Below are 21193 nucleotides of genomic sequence, written 5' to 3'. Positions count from 1 at the left end.
TCAGTTGGTATTAAGAGAAAAGCAAATCATAAAAAATGTAAAAATACTTGTCACGTGAAAAGACAGGGTCATTCATAACACATTCATGTTGCAGTCTTTGTTAGTTCTTGGTCATTTCAGGATTCCTTTAGGCATCCAAATTGATTATTTTGCAAGAAATAAAGTTTTGATTCCTATTTGATCTTTTCCCCCTTTTTGGTAAGCATCTGAACTGCAGTAATTTTGCATTCATTTGTGATTATTTTTCTTCTCTGGCACACATCTTGAATGTCAATATATATATATATATATATATATATATATATATATATATATATATTTTTTTTTTTAAATGTGAATTTGGATTTATACAAACAAAGGCCAGTCCTCTGTCCTGTCCCATTTCAAGGTGTCCATCAATTAGGACCCAGGCTTAACAAAGTATATTTGAATATGCTTAAATATTTTTCAAGAAATGTTTACTGAAATGTAGCATTGTAAATTAAATGTGTCTATCTGTCAATGCCAAAGGGACCCATAAACGAAAAGGCATGGAAAGCAGATACCTGTACACCCCCTTTTATGGCACACATTTTGCAGTATGGGTTTGCAAGCTGTCTTTGCGGGATTGGTTTAATGCGGACTAATCACACTAGATGGCAGCAAATCTTACAGAATGACACATTGGTACCACAGCGCTGTTATAACAGGAGCTCTAAGTCCTTACTTCTCTTTCTTCTTCATAGCAAAGTGGTTCTAAATGAGACATGGATAAACGCCCACAGGAAAGTTTCTTGTGGGCAGATATGGTACTCTTTAGCGCCACACAGTACTGAAACTTAATTCCTATTGATTGCTCCCTTTGGGTATCTCGGCAGCATTATTTCCTGTCAAGTATCTAATTAGTTGCAAGTTCCTGAAAGGAAGTCTAACTGAGCTATAAACATCTTTATGGAAACAGTTTAGGGTGAAAAAAAACACTTTTTTGGCATGTGGATATCCAATTCATTTTAAACAACTATGCAAAAAGGCAAAACACTGATTCATAAGCTTCAGCTTCTGGTGGGGGAAATAACATAAGTACTAGCATATAAAAAAAGACAAACAGGCTCCATCATATATTCTCAGATTCTGCAACAATGAATGTCCAACCAAGTTTCATTACACATAGATTTGAATACTTACAATAGCTTAAAAAGAATGTCCTAACCAAGTTTCATTACAAATTGGATAAGCAATTCTCAAGATTATTATTATTATTATTTATTTCTTAGCAGACGCCCTTATCCAGGGCGACTTACAATTGTTACAAGATATCACATTATTTTTACATACAATTACCCATTTATACAGTTGGGTTTTTACTGGAGCAATCTAGGTAAAGTACCTTGCTCAAGGGTACAGCAGCAGTGTCCCCTACCAGGGATTGAACCCATGACCCTCCGGTCAAGAGTCCAGAGCCCTAACCACTACTCTACACTGCTGCCCAAGATATATGAACTCATTATATCTCCCTTCGGATATGCATTCCAATACTGATGTGCATGTGGCAAAACTTTGTAAATAAAGCTGCTTTTATGTTATTATCTTGAGGTGCAAAGGAAACTAGATGACATACAGATAAGGACAACCATGTTGCCTTATACTACAGCTGGTTAGATTGCAATAAAATCAATAATACATGACCCTCAAATCTTCTGCCCTGAAGTCAAACACTTTGGCCATGAAGTTATGCAGCACAAAATGCAGATGTGAAGCAGAATAATACCACACGAGAGACTGTGTGAGACTGAGAGCATAGAACAGATTTAAAATGAAATTAAAATATGTGCATACAGGACTCTCTTAGCCAGAACCATTAAATCATGCACTTTAAAACAAAACAAAAAAAATGCCTATGGCGTTATACTGCCACCTTGTGGTTCAAAAGATCTTCTATTATGCCTTTACTGTTGCTAATAATGTTTAGACAACAGGAAGGTCAAGGGATTGAAGCAAGAAAAAGCAGTGGTACTCATTTGTAGCTTTTTCAGTTGATTCCAATGCAGGCCCTTGTTCCAAGCCTCCTTGTTTGAACAAGAACATGGCTAGAACAAGGCCCTGGAACAGCTAAAGACACAAGTGAGGACCACTGGACTGAAGTATTTGTACAATATAGTGTTATTGTGAAAGAAATCGAAATGGGAGACTGCCATCAGGGGTTGTAGTAGAAATCCTCCAAAGGTTACCTTTAGTCTGAAGTGAGACAACAGATAAGCTATGAAAGAAAAGCTTCAGAACTGCCTATAACTCAACAAATCCCATCTGCTTCCTAAGAACAGTTTGAAGATCTTGAAGTCTTGCCTACGGGTAATTCCTCCATTACCTTGTAGTCCACAGTGCTTCCTATAAGTCTCTGCAAGGTGTGACCGATGCTTGTCTCAGAGGGTTCACAAAGGGGGATGTAGCCAGTCATCTTCCCACAATAGGGAAATATAGAGATATCCTGCACACGTTAAACCTGTTCTCACTGCTGATGAATATGGAACAACCAGGAATTTGAGATTCAGTTGTACAGTAATTTAACATTTACCAGTAATATAAAATAGTTTAACAGCTGTATGAATGTATGATTTACTACTGTTTGTTTGCACACATTCAAGCATAGCAGCTTTCTTTCTTACTGTATTATATTCTTTAAGTATTATATTAACATTAAGGGGGTTAGAACCGAGACCGGAGACAAGCTCAAGAATATTTGATCTTATCTCCGACTAGCAGAGCATTATCCTCACAAGGGAGTTGCAATTGTTTATGACAGTTCTATTTTCATGTTGACTTGAATGTCAATGACATCTTTAGTAATCTTGTACTGTACACATTTTTCTGATTCACTGCAAGTTAAATATGAAGCCTGTAAGTCCTTGCACAATGTGGGGAAATGTATTTGTAATACATAATTAGAACAATTCTAAATGAAAGATAGAATGTTACAAATCAAATAATTACATAAAAAGAATAGATGAGGGTTACATAGGCAAATGGTGTTAGATACACATTCTATCCAAAGCTTTCCTACGGTTTACCCTAGGAAAGCTTTGGATATCCCCCATATCTCCACTCCAGTCAGGCAGTGTTTAATGCAGTCATTACGAACAGAGATTGAAAGCTGGTGTACAATTGGCAGGTTTAGTGATGAGTCAAAGAACCTGAAAGAGCCCTAAACAATGATGGAACTCCAAAAGAGAAGTGCTTTATTCCAGGGTTTTGGGCACTGCCCCCTCAAAGACAAGAGCAAGCACACATTATTTTGAATCTCAAATCCATAGAGTACAGGGGCCAAGTTGAGCTGCACCAAACTCTTTCCACTTGATACAGCAGTCAAATTCCAGCCCAGGTTTCCAGTGCCAGGCTTGCTGTGCATTTTACTCCTTGCAATGCCTAGCCACAAGAACTTGTCCTTATGATGACTGTTTCATGCTCATCTGGTTAAGGTAAACGTGTAGATTCCGCCGGCTATACTTTCCCATCTGATGAAGGCACACAGATTAAATAAACCACAGGACACTACTTGTTAAATTCTGTTTATGTTTTCATTTCCATCATAAAACAAAATGTAAAAATAAAGTACATGAAAAGCTTTCTTCTCTACTATAACATTTATTAACAATTACTATTTTTTTGGGTGATTACTAACCTGTTACAAATACTGTACATTTGTATAAGAAATACAAAATATGTCCACAGTTCTCATTCACAACCAAAACAGATTTGATAGAAAGAAGCCAGGAATGGCACTTTCACACTGCTTAAAAAAAGGGGGGGGGGGGGGGGTTTAGAAAAAGCTTATTTCTCCTTTAAAATTTTAAAAAAAAAAGTCAAGAATAATTTCAAAATCACTCAAATCCATAATATGAAACACAGACTAATTTCTTAACTGGATCCGAATAAGTTTTTCATTATGTTTTGTTCATGTTTATTTGTAGTATATTACCTTTGTGTGAAACACTAATAGTTGGCATGTATTCCTACGATCACATCCTTCCACCATCAAAAAATTTTTTGGTGCTAAGCAGGATCCTTGCTACTGTATCCAATTAAGTAATAAAGCTGATTTTTTATTATTATTATTATTTGTTTATTTAGCAGACGCCTTTATCCAAGGCGACTTACAGAGACTAGGGTGTGTGAACTATGCATCAGCTGCAGAGCCACTTACAACTACGTCTCACCTGAAAGACGGCGCAAAAGGAGGTTAAGGGACTTGCTCAGGGTCACACAATGAGTCAGTGGCTGAGGTGGGATTTGAACCGGGGGACCTTCTGGTTACAAGCCCTTTTCTTTAACCACTGGACCACACAGCCTCCTTGTTGGTATGATCGTAAAGATTAAGGTAAAATAAAACATGTATATTATTGCATATTAATTACATATAAATTAAAGCTGTTTAAGGTAAACCGTCTGTATAAACAGATTATTATTCAGACTTATAAAATAAAGCCCCTGGCAATCAAGGGCCATAAAGACTTGTGAAACATTTTTAGTGTATCATGATAAAACACTGCACACAGCTTTGGAAGTGCAGAATTAGCACATGTTGGGTAAAACTGAAACATAATCATTAACAATGGGCATAGCTGGGGACAAGTTAGTCCGTTGTGAATTTGTATCAGAACAATTACAGTATAATGAATGAACTGGGTGTGCTAAAGCTTTATGAATGTAGAAGTACAGACAGGTAGATATCTCCAGGTTGTAGGAATTGAAGTGGGGTCATTATGCTCAGTGGTCTTTGTAACAAAAATATACATTTATATAGAATGTAGGCATTAGTTGCAACATAAAAAGAAGTTATGTTTATAAAGAACATCTATACAATACTGTACATCTATATATACGAGAAACATTTGGTTTTTTTTTGCCGTAGTCACAGTGACAAAATGAGGGCAGTCAGATAAAAATGAACGAGAACCATACACTGTGTGCTGCAGTCAGTGCATGAAGCTCAGCAAAGCCACCACAGTTATGTCACCTTCACTGATGATTTCCTATGCACGCAGAGCAGGGTGACATATGGCACGCCAATGAAGGCCCATTTCTCACTGGGCCAGAACTTGATGACCGGACCTTGCTCGGGGGCTTCTGTGGCCGCATCAAAATAGGCAAAGCAGACACAGCCCAAGTAGGAAGCCAGGCAGATCAAGATGTGCCTAAAGGGAAAAAAAGTTTTAAAAAATATTACTCATTTCCCAGGATCATCATGGAACAACAGATTTGTAATCTGATCTCCAGTATATCTTTAACAGCTAGACCCTGCAGCATGAGTCTGCTGCTGTACGGAAACAGTGGATGTATGTTATAGAAGTTAACGCACCCCGATTGGAAATACAAGTTCTGTATAATATATTGTCCCCCTCTCCTACATCAGAGACTGAACTGGTATTTCTAAATCTCTTCTGGTTCCCAGTCCCTGAATCTAACAAATAAAGAACTATTACTGTAAGAATAGAATACATACACATTTACACATTATTGAGAATGCATCGAAGCATGTTATCTATGATTTGCACACAGCCAACATGGAAGTGCAAGCATGTGTCAAGCTCTAGCCCCTCTCCATGTGTATTGTCAGAGCCCAGCTAATAATACCGCATTATTTTCTTGCACTGATGCTGTGACAAAAAATAAGCAGACATTTTTCTACAATGAAAAAGAGTTGGCAGTCTAGGGCATTTTCAGGAGCTCACCGCGCACTGTTCTGCATCTACACAATTCATAGTAACATAAAATCAGCCGTTATGATAAGACTGCTTGTCCAGATATCTACGGCTGTTTTCTTTTTAGGTTTCTAAAATGGTTTGTTGATGAAAGGTTCTGGTGCTAGTAGTCTGTCTAATGACTTTGTTGCTGCATTCTATTGGCACACTGATTCAATTCAAGTGTAATAGAGTCATATGTATTATAGTACCATGCTATAATAAACCAGCATACTAAATGAGAGTTTAGTGGTGTCGAGTTTGGTGGCGGGCCAGAGTTCTATTTTTAGTTTTTTGTTGACATAAATCTAGATGTCATTTTAAATTGGAAGGTTTCTTCATCAGAAACTATTTTTAAATAATACTGCCAAACATTTCAGTCGCTTTGAAACCAAGATGTTGATTAAATATTTTCAGTTTCAAAAACCACGAATGCAATTTCAAGACGTGATTTTCACTTGTGTCATTTCCGACCGACTGTGGCAAAAATGGGGGTAACAGGAAAATAAAGTTTAAATGTCTCTTAATATATTATGTTATTCTTTCTACATTGTGTCTAATACCCCGTTTACACTAGCAAATACCCGAGCCGAGCCGGAACCAAGTCGTGAAACTCCAGCCCTGCAACATATCTGAATCTGGCTCGGGGCCGAAGCAGGCTGTGGGCGGGGTTACTCTCAAGCGTCATTACAAGAAAAAATGGCAAAGCCCAGGACCACAACCGGTAAATGTTTTCCTAAATCCTCACCTTTACGCCACGGGACACATAACACACATCTGACTGAAATAGAAAATAAAATAACTCCATCTCTATAATATGCATATAGTGAATCAAAAATGTAACTTTAAGTGAATTAACCATGCATAAAGCACCAGTAATCAACGCTATATTTTTCACAAAAAAAAGGTAACATTCCCACTCGAGGATCATTTTAAATCAGCAGTTTTTAAACTATAAATAGCCTGGCTAAACGGCGGTCAGGAGTTCAGTTCGAAGCGACAGACAACCAAACCAACAAAGTGTGAGAAGGAGAGCGGATCGGGAGAGGGGAAGAGGGAGTGGGCTCACTCCAGGTTCGACTGCCAGAGCGGGGCTGAAGCGTCTTGTCTCCCGGAGAAAGCCGCAGCTCCTCTCGCAGCAAAAAAGTAAATACATTAGGAAAGATAACCACGTAATAGACCTAATATTTTTTTAGTTATAAAACGAATGCTGAATAAGATCTGAGTTCAGATCAAATATTCAAATATTGCACTTGTATAGGGAAGCTACTCAAGCTACCCGAGCCGTACCAGGCTGGCTCGACTTCGGTGTGCAGGTGGAAAAGGGGTATAGTTGTATAATACACTGGCATGTATACAGCTTATCACAGTTAAAAAAAATAATAATAATGTGTGTATTAATGGAATGTCCTGTTCCCTTGGCTGCACAAATTCAGTCAGTTTTTCTGGTTTCACATTTTCTTATTTCAGTTTTACCAAAAAACAATTGGATGTAAAAAATCATAACCGACTTGCACTCCCAGTCTTAGACAATGGAAGCATTCCTTGAAATTAAGAGTTACTGAACAGTCTGTAGGGTTTAATAAAACACAACGCTGTACTTTCCCTCGCTTTCTGCTTTGTTGCACCTATTCCTGAAATATCTTTCAAGATCATCGCGATTGTTTTGATATATATTTTGATCAACACATCCCTGGTCATAAATCAGTTTTGACTAGTTATTTTCATGTCTTCATCTAATTATCTTCTGAATTCACAGTATCAGCAGCGTCAATCCAACCTGTTCAATCAGAAATATTTCATTGGTTCCCGACTCCTCTCCCAAAGTTCAGCATTTTGATTGGTTCATCTATCCTACCTGCTGTTCTGGCACAGGTTCAGAGGGCAGGAACAGGTTTATGAATATGCATGACAAGCCCCACAATGGAATTAATAAATACATTACTTTGGTGGTTTAGGGTGTAATAAGAAGCATTAATAAAACCTTCAGTGAGAAGTCTACAGGCTAAGCAACAGCTTTTAGACAGACAGCAGATTTCACTGTCTACGATATAAAGTGCTCGAGTGACAATGTCTTATGCACATTGAGCAAAAACATATACAGTGCTGTGAAAAAGTATTTGCCCCATGTCTGATTTTCTGCATTTTTGCACATTTTTCACATTGTATTTGGTCAGATTTTTTTGTGGGTTATAGTAGTATATAGAGGGAGTCCCGAGAGAAAAAAAATGACACCAAAGTTTGGTGCTTCTTTCATTTGTTTGGTGTGCAAGGTAATCAAACATGCAATCTTCAGGTGTGAAAAAGTTATTTCCCAACCTCCCCCCCCAGTTAACTCAACGCAATTAAAGGGATAATTACGATCAGCTGTTTGAGTACTTTGGTTAACAACCAGGCCTGATTTGGGCCAGCCCTGCCCAATATAAATCTGACTAACTTTGGCCCTTACCATCAGAGTGAAGTTGTCAGCACACAGGTTCTAGAGGCACATCATGCCACGAACAAAAGAAGTTATCTAAATATTGGAGCACTAGACCCCAGAACCACTCAGAATGACTGCAAACACCATAGAGTAGTAATGGAAATGTAAAATAGGACAAATCCTGCCTGGTGTTGTGCATACATTTACACGGAAATACATTAAGAGTCTTACATGCAAAATTAGAATTGTTGGTTTCCATAACTGCTCATATTAATTTTGAAACTGTGAGATATGGTGTTGTTTAGATCAGTTGAATGGATGCCAATGTGTAACAGAGGTTGGGGACTTCTAACTGAACATCTGCTTTTAGAGCAATCTCCTATTACCCATACATGACACCTTAACAAGAATATTTTAACATTCTGATTCGCAAGTAACTACTGTGCACGTGTACTATATGACATTATGGTATTTAATGTATTGTAATGTATTTAGTATATTTAAAAGGCAGCTACAAAACACTTACCATGCACAATGAAGATATGGAAAGTTAACAGACGACCACATCTCGCAGAAAATCCTGTCGCTGATCCAGCACAGCAGAGCCAGAGTCCACCAGAAACCTGAAATCAGGCCCAGCTTGAATACGCGCACATTTTCACACCTTTGAAAAGAATACAATAAAATAGAGGGTTAACATTGTTTAATAGCCATTTTGTTTATTATGATAGTGGGGGGTATTTTTTATCCTAGCTTTTGTTTTAATTAGTTTTCTCTTACTTCTGTTGTGTGTCAGTACTAGGTTGTATAGTCATGCAGTTAATTATCGTTACTAGTACAGATACACGCAATACCAGTACGCAGTAAATGAATGCATTTTGTATTAACATGACATGTCTGACGACAGGCTAATCTTTTTTACTTGTTTGTTTACACTTGCGTTTTTATAACTAAACTCCCCAGTCCAACAGAATGCGCTCGCACCCTCCCTGGTTACAGTAAGTTTCACAAAGCCTGGACGACAGCGTATTCAGGCTTGTTGACAACATGGCCCGGCGCGAAAATAACCTTGTATCCCTGTTACACCCGACCATTACTTCTGGAAGAATAAGTAATCAGCTTCGGCAGTGACTGTTGAAATGTAGGCTATTATATTTGTGCTTAAAAATACTGTGAAATTCTCCCGCTGTTAACTTATCTATTTGCAAGTGAATGGGAGAAGTTTATAGACGAAGTGCAGTAGATTTGTGAAACGAAAACCGCATCGATTAACGGTAACGTTATAAAATATGTGAAATGTGTCTTTTCTATGACCAAAAATGCTAAAATAATTCAGTATGTGTTAAGCACTAACTGTCTCTTGCCATTTCGCCAGTAGGCCTATCACGCCGGCATGATAAAATCAGTGTATGTCATTTTATACAGCACTGTATATAATACATCTTGCATTGAGAAAACACCTCTGGAATCAGAATAAAGGAAATTATTATGTAATACAGTTCACGTGCAGTCACGGTTTTGGTAAGTAGCATTTTCAAAACCATATCATTATGTGCAGTATTAAAATATAGCAAATCGACAAAACCAACGAAATACATATTGTATATTTAACATTTTATTTTTAGTGTTCAGTGTAACACGGGTCATCGTTTAACCTTGAAAAAAATTCAATACAGAACCTGAAGCAGATATACGCGTTTATCACATCAACAATACCAACGTGTGTTGTAAAAAATAAAGCAAAACATTCTTTGAAAACTATACAAAATATTTACTTGGGGGCTAAGAATGAAAAATGTAAAAAAAAAAAAAAAAAAGCCATTTTTGATATTGCAATTGTCAAAATAAAGGGGCAGCTGGAAGGTAAGAATTTACCAGTCAGGTCAATGGCATTTTAATACGACGATTAAACTGTATCTGTTGGTAATGTGGTTTCTTCTATGCAGCGGTTTTTAAACTGGGGTACGTGAGAAAAATTCTTTAATGGCAGACAACGCATTTTACTTAGTACCACTTCCCAATCTATTGCAAACTTTTATCATGTAATCAACTTTTAAACGCTAACACCAGACTGCTGTGCTGTAACCGAGCGTTCAGTGCACACATGGCTAATTTACATATTAAATATGTATGTTATAAATAGACCCTGTTGTTTAAATGTCATATAAACATTTGGGCGGTTACTGCAGTCTGTCTTTGGGATTATATATATGAGCACAGTGCAACTAGTAATATAAACTGTAATACAATGGAGTGCACATTCTCCAGGCATTGCGCCATCTGGCTCAACCATGTCTCCAAAACTGGTTCACTGGGGTGTATCGTATATTATCCATTGATTTACCATGTCCTTTAAAGCTTGTTCTGTGTCCATTGTCATTTCACAATTGTGTGGGCAGATCTGTGAAGTCACTTAACATGGTCCTTTTGCTCTCATTTCCATTACTTTCTCCCCTATTGCTATTTAGTCTTCATAAACTGCCCTTTACAATGCTAGTCAAAGGATGAAGTCTGATGATATAGGTATGTCAAGGACATAAAGGACCAAGTTCTACAGTTTTATTTTTATTATTTTAGCGGACAGTGACATAATACTACTTGACTCCGTTTTTCATAGTCCAGACAGATGTACAAGATGGCATCCAAAAGAGGTTGAATGGCCTATTGTACCACAGTGAAGATCAAGGAGGCTTGTTGGGTTAATGCACTTTTGTTTCATCCACTGCAGGGCTAGGATCTACATCTATGGCCAAAAGTTTTGCATCACCCTATAGAATTAACATATTTTTCTTCATAAAGTCAAATAAAACCTTCTGAATAATGTGATGTTAACATATTGAATTACATAATGCTTTGTAGTTTTCCATATACTTAACAAAAAACTGACAAATTGTAAAATTTGACATTTCAAAATCTAAAATGAAATACTATACTACTATTATGGCTTCGAGCGGACTTTTGCAATATCATTTTGTAGTTTCTTTAATTACATGATGTTAAATAAAATATCTAAATGATGTTTATTTATTTATTTAAATTATTTCTCAACCTTAAAATTCTAGGTGATGCAAAACTTTTGGCCATAGCTGTAATCTGGTTAGCTAACTTAAGTGAAGTGTTTGGTGGGCTCAACCCTCGGTAGACTTGTCACAATTGGCAACGGATACCCTTGCAGCAGTATTAAAACAGACAGACCAAACAGACTGAACTGCTCTGTCATCGCTCAAGACTGGGTAAGATGAAAGCTCACATGGCCACTTTCATCTGCAAATGTATAACATTATTTAGAGCAACAACAGCAATTATCCATGAACCCATTTAGTAATAAAGCAAATTTCCCTACAAGCAAGATAACTCCAAGGTCACATTTCGGTAATAAAACCTTTTTAGAAACAATCGAGATCCAGAAAATGTTTCCTGCAGATCAATGTGTTTACATAAAATAAATACCCAGAGAAAATGCATTTGAGGAGGGAAACTGATAGTTGATAATATGATAAAATCTGCAGCTTCAGACAGAGCCAATGCACAGGGGCAGCTGCCACTGCATAAAAAATTAAAGTGCAGTAGTGATGGGACAGACGCGGATTAGCACATGCAGGGAAGCTGCTATTCTTAGCATCCTGTTCATCTCTGAGATTATCATCGGTGACATGCTAATTCCTGGTTTATTCCAGCACGTGCTGACCCCAGCACAGGGGCAGTCCTCGTCATAGGACAAATTATATATCTGGGATGGTTAGTACTGTTTTAAAACTGTTGATAATCCATAGACAACAATTATTTTTCTTATCACTAAAATAAACCTCTACTCCAATTTTTTAGACAATACGTCTATTCAGTTGTCTACAAAAAATATATTTATGCCAGCTGGAATTCTAAGAACAGCCCAGAGGGACCTTGGATGAGGCTACGCATGTTGATAATGCTGGTATTTGTGTGTCGCCAGCTGTTTGGTTACGTTTCAGCTCCTGTTTTGTGCCAGCAGAAGAATTCTGATATGCTGAAATAGTGTACACTGGAACTAATGGAAATCTGCCTTGAGTTCAGTGTAAATCACAGGAAAAAATAAACAATCTACACATTCTTTACACAGTAAAGTCTATCAAGCAGGGATAACAATGGCTGTAGACTGTAGTCACTGTATTCCAGTACAGGAACTGAATCACCATACCAACAAGGAAAAAACAATTGCTTAAAAATAACTTGTTTTCAATCCTTGAAGCCTATAAGCTGTACTAAGCCAATTATTTATTGTATAAAAATGACCTACAAAACCCTTGAATCTCAAAGTACAGGTAGCTATTTATAATGGGGGATGCATCCAAATTCCTCCTGCCAAGTACCATTGAATTAAGCTATCCTTGTTCTCAATTTGCCTGGAGCCTATGCATGGTGTATATATCTTCAAATAGGAACCACAGCACTTCAAACAGATTATCCTGAATGCTGTATTCATCCATCAAGAACAAAAAAAGTCAAACTTAATTTACATGACTGTAGAGGACAGGCCTAATTCCTCAAGAGCAGCATGTGCTTTATAAGCAATTTGACATGCCAGTGTCATTGGATTTTAAAAAAAAAAGATTCTTGCCAGGGTTGTTTATGAGGGAAGGACGTTGACCTTATGACATCTCGGAATGTTACTCTGAATGAGAACCACTGGTGCTAAACAGATGCAGTACCTTACTTTTAGCCTTGTTGCTTTTCTATTGTGCAACATTGAACAGATCATTGCTACTGATACCTTACAAGCTGGTAAAGGGGGAGAACCATGGAGTGAACAAATCTCAGGGTAGCGTAGAGCCATCTTCACTTATGAGATAACCACAGTACTCGATTAATATTCATGGAGTATCCTCTACTTTATGTGGTTTCAGAAATATTCTTTAGCACAACTTATTAGAAAGAATTAGAATGTGGGGGGCATATCCCTTAGTGGCCAGTCTGTGTCCCCTTCCTTATGTCACACAACATGTTTACTTATATATAGAGAAGTGCTTATTCTATCACTGGCTGGTGCGTCATGACCTTTAAGGGGTTCTCTGCTGACTAACTGAAAAATAAGTGAGTGGAGCATGTTTATGACTTCAGCTGTCTGACTGAAGCCTGGCTGTTACCTATGAAAGCAGTCACAAACAGCTGCCAGTTGATCCTGTTTACAAACACAGAGAAAGGAATTCTCTCTCTTGTGCAAAGGTCCAGCAGTGAATACAACCAATAGGAAACCTGCCTTTCCCTGTGACTGTCCAATAGTTGTAAGCCTGGGGGAGACACTCTGTAAACCAATGGCGCTGGAACCTTTCTAAAAGTGGTGGGGGGGGGGGGGGGGGTAGCAACGTTTATCAGGATACTTAACTAGATTACAAAATGAAGCCATAGCATAATATTACACTTATTAATTTAGTAAAACACAAAAAATAATAAATAAATTTAGAGCCAACCAAAATAAGTGCCCCCTCTCCATATATTTATAAGATGAAACAGTATTGAAATGAAGTATTGAAAAGCCAAGGACTTCACCTTAGAGTGTTGCTTTGCTCTGAAAACTATTTACATGCTTTGTGAACAATTTTATGTAGATTTTAATGTTACCACTAAACACAAAAGTCACGTAAAACATTAAGATCTATGGAATCAGTCCGATGTTTCTGAACATGGAAGAGGAGGTGGTTTAAACGCTGTTCAGTTATAGGTCGGGCGGTATTTTTATCATGCTAAAAATAGGTATTTCATAATATTTCATGATTAAACATACCATGCAGCTGGTGTTTTTTGCTGAAGCAAACTAAACCAGATGTCAAGTTAACACATTCATTATAATTGGTAGTGCGTCAGTAAGGCAAACGTTTGCTGTATTTATTTTAAATTACAGAAATATGTACATGTACACTATTCTTTCAGAAATGGGAATTTTCACAGGGAACTACACATTACATGCAATGGGCAAAATTCACAGAAATCGCGAAATCCGTGACAAGCTTTAAGAAATTACAGCCTTAGTCATGGATGATCGTAAATATGTTTTCAGCCGAAGGCGACACAAGAAGCTGTGTGATGCTACTGCTGAACCGAGATAGCAAGGTAGGTTCTTATAGTATATATAATTAGCGCCTCACTTTTATGTAAGACACAGAGTATAACCACAACTAAACATTGTGTGGCACAACAAGCACCTTTTGTTTCTGCTGCGCACGTTTCTTCAACTTGACGTCAGTTACAGCATTAGAATTAGAATTGTGTTCGGCTCCCTATGGCTTTGGTAGCTAGGGAGGGGTTGTGATAAAGGGAGGGTGTGAAACATGAGAGGCAGGGTTAAGATATGATTTCAGAGCAAAGCAACACTAAGGTGAAGTCCTTGGCTTTTCAATACTGTTTCTTCTTATAAATATATGGGGAGGGGGCACTCATTTTGGTTGGCTCTAAATTTATTTATTATTTTTTGTGTTTTACTAAATTGGGTATTACAGGAAGGCTAGTGCCAACTTCTATTAATAAAAGTTAATTAAAAGGTAATTCCCATACCAAGTTTCATCACAATTGCTTAAGGGAGAGATAATGTACAGCAAACAAAAAATTAAAAAAAACTCACCTTTTTAACTCAGTAATGAGTAACACTGTGCAAGGGATTCCCAGGATCATCAAAGATATGGCGTTTATTGCCGGCTTGACAAATGCGAGGCATGTTGTAATCCCAGAGAGAATGGCAATGACAGCTTTAAATCTAGCCCTGCCGAGAGAAGAAGACAGAGCTGTGACCTTGAATCAGGTTTGTTACGCCACTGTACATTAACAGAATCTGCATGAACCCCAACAATACTAAATATACAGTAGACAATAAATGGATCAACAAGTCTAGTCACACACAGCATAAACGTAGGACATAGCAGGCCTGCTGGTCAATAACGAGTGACTTTACACAGTTAAAAGTAATAACCCTTTAATGTCTGCTGTATGTTTTCAGCTTGCCAGCATGATCATTGCAGCATGTTTTGTCCTACAGTCTTGGAATGCTGACCCCACAACTATTTGAAAATGACGTTTGACCATTTTAAAAATGTGCACATTTTTAACCCATTAATGTTTTTGCTTTTTTTTTTTTTTTTTTTTTTAAATAGGATTTAGAAAGATTTGTGTGAATATAGTGGGTTATTCTAACCAATCAACTGTCTTTTGACAGGCAATAAGGACCAGTATGGCCTAGCACATCTTTTGGTGAGTCCACTACATGGAGCCTAGATTCTTCTTTTTTTTATACACTATAGTGATGTCTTTACAATACTGCTGCATAAATGGTACACCCTAAATGTCCTCTATAATAAATTGTTAACTTGCCACCTAAAAATGCTTATATATATTGGACATATAAACAAAAACAGATACAGTATTTATATTGACAAAAAAGATATCATCAGTAATTAAGAAGAAACTGCCAAGTTATCTCTCAAAATGATGCAATACATTAAGCAAAAGGCATGCGGTTCTAAACTTTAGCACCACAGAGCAGCAAGCCAGGGAAAAAACAAGTAAGACTGTTACATAGTTATGTTACAAACCTCATCGGGACTATTAAAATTAAAGGTTCACCCCTATGGCCACTTTAATTTACTTTCAGTTAACTAGATGCCAATTTTTTTGGATTTCAAAGCTAATAGGAGCCAAGAGAATTGATTTTAAAGCATTGGATAGCACTGAAGCTCATCAGTGCCTTACTCCAGGTAGGCATGCACATACATCTTTAACTTCCACATTACCTGTCTTTCCTGAAAATCTTTGGCAAGAATCTCTTGGGGAACCACATGCCAATGGCACACATCAAAACCCAGAGGATTGCAAGCTCATCCAGCATCTGGCCCAGAAAGCTCAATGTTGCATGGAAGTAAACAGACCCAATACCTGATTAAGATATAGAAAGAAAATAACTACCTGACAGTACACCAGCAACATTACCTATGCTAATCTATAAAAACGTCCCTAATTGAATAAAAGTGTTTGCATCTTGTTCTCTCCCAGGGGTGCCCAGTCCATTGGTCCCAAATTGCTAGGAACTGTCATAATGAATATTACTCCGGTCAGCCAATGGTAGGGTGAGTGAAATCCCCATTAACACAACTCACTTTGCTTTCGGTGTATGGGATAGAACTACAGCTAAAGAACCTGATATGCTTATATAAACACAGCATTTTAAGTTACACCACACAAAAACTGCCGGGGAGCTGCTGCAGCAGCATGTTTTGTCCTACAGTCTTGGAATGCTGACCCCACAACTACAGAAATTAAGTTCAGGATCATCACCTTAATGTGGCTTTCAAACAATGACGATGAAGAAGCCTGTGTGGAAAACATGCAAACAAAATGAACAGTGCTTGCATTTTCTGTAGGGAACTATCCTTCCCGGCTTCTGAATAGGCAGAAATGAATCATGAATGAACCCCTTCATTCCTTCCTGTTTTCTTCTGAACAGTAATCAACCCTGACACCTTTGAACGACCTTCAAACTAAGGGGGTAGTTAAATACTGTGTGAGGCACTTCAGTTTACTGAAACACTTGCTGGCATGTGTACAATACAAATTGTGTTTTCAGCTTGAAATTTCCTTCCCAAACTGATAAAATTAGCTAACCCTTTAACCCTCTTTAATCTGCTCTTCACAGACAGATTCCTGTAACTATCAATCACCGGCCAGAAGGAGGGCACTGCTGGGGCCCTAAATCCTTCACAGAATTGCAGCATCTAGATCAATCAATACAGTGCTAACGCAAAAGGGACAAACAATAGAACACAAAGCTTGCTGAAAAACTAAAGGCAATGTAGTAGTTTCGTGAAACTTTTTTTCTGCCAACTATTTTGAAGCAACTAGATGTAGATTTATTGGTTCTCCCATGTGCCAATGACATAGGAGACCTTGACGTTTCTTGCAGTCAGTCAGTTTAGCCGAACATATTTGGAATACCCAAACAGGATACACCAAAAAACATTGTAACTGCATACACTGGGTCTCTCCATTGTAAATTCTAACACAACAATAGAACATTTTATTGTGTGTGCACTACATGTAAATTGTGAATTGAAGTGTGGTCGAATGATTTCAGTATAGCGCTGGCTTTGGGACATAAAAACAAAAGGACTGCTAATGGTTTCCAAAACACTGGTATTAGCAAGCAGCAATTGAAACATAATTCAGGGGGAGATAGCAGTCCTCTTTATTATAATATAACTTGTTACGTTTTGTTAGCAATTAAAGATGCAATACAGACAGGTTATCAAAAACTATCACAAAGCTATGGTTTCTAATATCCATCCATCCTTTTTTGGTGACACATATACATATATAAAAAAGGATAGATAGATAGATAGATAGATATTCAGCTGATCCTATTAAATATTTCAAATAAAAATGCTTGAAACCAGGGAGCATATTGTTCTCTTACTGTGAAAGAAAAAACGTTAAGCAATCTCTCCCTGAATTAAGTCTGTTTTCATTTTGTTGTTCGAACTTTGCTCGTGGTGAAAACTGCTTGAAAAATTAAATAAGTTAGGAAGTTGCCAAAAAAAGTTGACTGAAAAACTTTTGTTATATAACTTAAGTTTTCATTAGACAAAAACTAGTGAGTCAGTCTTTAACTTTGTTCCACATTTAAAGCTGCTTCTAAACAGACAGTACGACGTGGTACGGATATTAAAACACTGTTGTCTATTTGACTTATTTATTTGTAACATATATATTGTATAATGTTTTAAAAAAACATTTTGAAAACTAAGTACCAAAACAGAAAATTAACCCTACGATAACCAAATAAATAGTTTCAGCACTGTTTGGCACTGGAAAACTGCAAAGAAAATGATAGGATGGTTATAAAAGGGAATAAACAGATATAGTGGAGAGCAATAAATAAATAGGTAAATTAGGTATCTACAGTAGAGCTGCCACATGACATGGGCCACTTGACTTCCTGTGGTCCATAGCGGACAGAGCCGCCAACACCACTTCATACAGCGCAACTGAGGTTAACTGTGGTTAGGGTTAAGGGGTTAGGGTTTCCGGCAAAATACTGCAGGCTGACAGAAACTGGGATGATACCTGGTGGGAAATGATATTAATCTGATAAATCATGACTGCTCAGTCTAAATTTGGCTATGTAAACTGAAATACCAGTTGACTGACGTCTGACAGGACATAACTTGTCAGATGTCTAAAGAGTCCATGCTCGATTTTTCAGACAAAATGATGTCTGTCAGGAAATGAGAGAATGCAGTTAATGATGGCTTCCCCTCCACGTCTACAGATGAATTACCTGACCATGAAAACTGTTTTGACTGGCTCTGGTATGGCAGGTTGGACGGACATGACATCAGCTTAAAATAAATTGTGTTACTGTATGACACGTTGAAAAGCAGCAACAGGTCCATCCATAACTATGAAACACTCAACTGAAATATATGCAGGAATACTAAAAAGAAACTAGTAACATTCTTTGTCAAAGAATCCTACTGGTTTATTTTGTGTCTTTCATCAATGGAGACAGACTCAGGAAAATGTTACTTTTACATGTTTTTCAATCTCAGACATATTTCTAACACAAATAAAATCTTAACTGTTCTTTTGAAGGAAGTAAATATTGACTTGGAACAAAGCACAGGGTTATTGTAAAATAAGCTTAAAAACATTCTGTACAAGTCCAGCAGTTACTTCAGCTCCATAGGTCACATAAGGTCACATTGGTTAGTCAACTTACCAACCACAACCAGCAGAGTCCATATTAGATATATTCCACTGTTGAAATGTGTTGCATATTGACGGAACAAGTACATTAAAATAGGTGGCAAAATAAAAAACAATATGTTGCTGATCTGGAATGAAATAAAAAGATGGAATCAAAACAAATATTACGAGCATAGCTTTAATGTACGAAAATTAGCCCCTACCGCAATAAAGCAAAATGCAAAAGAAATCCCCCAAAAACACAACCAAACAAAAATATTGGCTTTTCTACAGTAATACATTCATTTTCTTGTATATAAATGTCGCCTCGAAGATATGCTTTATTAAATAAATACAGTTATTTTTTATTTTCAAGCTGTACATTATTACATTAAGTTGTAAACAGTCGTGGATGATAATCTATTTATAATCTATTTTATTTCAAATAAAAATACATAACTTTTTCAACTTTTAAGATCTAGAGAGCAAACGTTTTGAACAGTCTATTGTACTAGGCTGCACTGTATGGAATAACTGCTAGCAACTATACTAATGATCTCTATTCTAATAACATGCGCTCAAACATTTTACTAAAACCCAGTAGAAATATTTTGACATCCCACGTCAAAGCACTGGATGGAACCCAAAGTATTAATTTCCTAGTCCGACTAATTTATTTGCATGGGCAGTCTTTACGTAAAATACATGGTTCTGTTTCTTAAGTATTATTTTATAAAAAAGCTACCAGTTACAGGCATTAAAAACGCAATGCACAATCAAGAGTTTCTGCATTGCTGGCAAATGTAACTAAACGCGAATCCACAATACCCGACTGCAATAGTGTAAACTACTCTTTGTTGCTGCTAAGAAAAGGATACATTTCTCCTCTTAATTATTTATTTATTTCATTTTTATAAGAAAACCATATCAATTGTAATGAAGTCTGACTGGTAAAAGCGGTTTGATTATAAACAATAAAATGTGCTAATGCAAAGAATAAAAGTAGCCAAACTGAAAATGCTGCACTAAAATATTAAAAGACGACAAAGTGGGAGAATGCAAGATGTATACAGACCGTGTTGTAGAACTCCGCAATGCCAGAATAAATCAGGTAGTTGCCTTCACACCAGTCCACCTCAGAACTACCCGCTTCCAGCTGGTTCCAAAATTTCAGGTTGCTCATGTTTACTTCTATATGCTACCGAAACACTTAGTATCACCAGCAAATTGTGCTTCTGGCTCCGTTAAGAGCGGATGTCAGCTGTTCACTGGGTTACCATAGTTCAAAGGTTTACATTTCTATCTTTTTTTCTGCGAAGGCTTTTTGTTTTGCATGTTTTTGAATCACTTTGTCTTTACCGCTTTAAATCAACTGGTCTCGCCGTGCGAGTGCCTTTGTCTCTGATATTAAACAGCATTGCCTAAGACGTCTCCGATCACAGCTTCCCCAGCAGCAACTAATTTACCAGCTAAGCAGCATGTGATCAGCGCATGCGCGTAACTAAGCTGATGTTAAAAGGAACAGAATTTGTTTTCGTTCTGCCTTGTGTTTTTTTTTTTTTACTGTACATAAAACTTTGTGATACTAACCATACAGGAATGGGGAAGTGACAGTTCACTTCAGATAGCGAGTCGGCAAACAACAAACATAACATCTTGCGTTTTGCAGATGCTCGATTTATGTTTAGTGATTGCATAGCAACAGTATGGTGTATGGTGCCGTTTTGACTGTTGATAAAAGAAAATTAGTTTAAGTGGCGCGTCGTAATTGCTACACAGAATGAAGCCAGTGCTATGCCTGTCTTACAATCAATACCTTATTAAAACACTGCATGTGTACAGTGGTGGCCATGCATATGGATGCCATTTTTACTTTTAATTCGGTTTACCGTGGTAAGTAAATAAAGTGTACTAAACGTGCAGTGTGTTTTTAGCAGGCAAGCATAATGAAAAAATACAATATAAAATAATAAATTAAGGTGTTGTAATGCAGATTAAGTTAAGTACTGAACAATCAAGGCAAACTACAATTTACTGTACAAAAGTACCGTGGTCATCTTCAGAAAATAAATTCATACCGACTAAGTATAACTGGGATTGTTTGTTGTTGCGAGGCAATGGTCGCTTTTTAAAGTCCTGTCTATTTAAACACAATGAGAAAGCATGTGGGGCAGTGGAGATGTGAGCATAAACATGCAAGCCTCCATTATAACGATGTTGTAATGAGTACACCAGTACTGTGAGACCAGCACACTCGTGTTACGTATGGGCCAACCGCGCCGGAGCCTTTCTAAAAGTGGGTGGACCAAGGTCGGGGCGCGCGGGGTGGTATAAAGTATTTCTTTGGATAAATGAA

At 37.3% G+C, this 21193-nt stretch overlaps 1 protein-coding gene across 2 annotated transcripts; it reads right to left on the bottom strand.

Annotated features, from left to right (window-relative positions):
- Nucleotides 1-1265: 1265 nt before the first annotated feature.
- On the bottom strand, nucleotides 1266-20314 carry LOC117421377 (alkaline ceramidase 2-like). 2 transcript variants are annotated; one of them, XR_009329412.1, is made up of 7 exons: nucleotides 19913-20314; nucleotides 18872-18986; nucleotides 15891-16032; nucleotides 14729-14866; nucleotides 8663-8800; nucleotides 4191-5168; nucleotides 1266-3488 (listed from the first exon to the last, which is right to left on the bottom strand). XR_009329412.1 is itself a non-coding variant. In XM_034035699.3 (6 exons), exons 1-6 carry the CDS (start codon nucleotides 20018-20020, stop codon nucleotides 4982-4984), a joined length of 828 nt encoding a protein of 275 aa, XP_033891590.1. In that variant the 5' UTR covers nucleotides 20021-20314; the 3' UTR covers nucleotides 3530-4981. The 2 variants fall into 2 exon arrangements, 1 of the variants encoding a protein (XP_033891590.1); XM_034035699.3 differs by lacking the exon at nucleotides 1266-3488 and having other exon boundaries at nucleotides 3530-5168.
- Between the last annotated feature and the right edge of the window lie 879 nt (nucleotides 20315-21193).

The sequence above is a fragment of the Acipenser ruthenus genome, chromosome 1, assembly GCF_902713425.1.
Source record: "Acipenser ruthenus chromosome 1, fAciRut3.2 maternal haplotype, whole genome shotgun sequence".
Taxonomy (NCBI): domain Eukaryota; kingdom Metazoa; phylum Chordata; class Actinopteri; order Acipenseriformes; family Acipenseridae; genus Acipenser; species Acipenser ruthenus.
Note: the sequence above shows the minus strand (reverse complement) of the source record. Positions and strands in the feature narration are given on the sequence as shown.

What these genes read in the sequence shown, in the direction of transcription:
- LOC117421377 (XM_034035699.3), bottom strand. Translation starts at nt 20,020, where the DNA reads ATGAGCAACCTGAAATTTTGGAACCAGCTGGAAGCGGGTAGTTCTGAG. An exon ending in AAGATTTTCAGGAAAGACAG is followed by an intron (nt 14,867 to 15,890) that starts GTAATGTGGAAG and finishes TTCTCTCGGCAG; the next exon opens with GGCTAGATTTAAAGCTGTCA. An exon ending in CCATATCTTCATTGTGCATG is followed by an intron (nt 5,169 to 8,662) that starts GTAAGTGTTTTG and finishes TTTTCCCTTTAG; the next exon opens with GCACATCTTGATCTGCCTGG.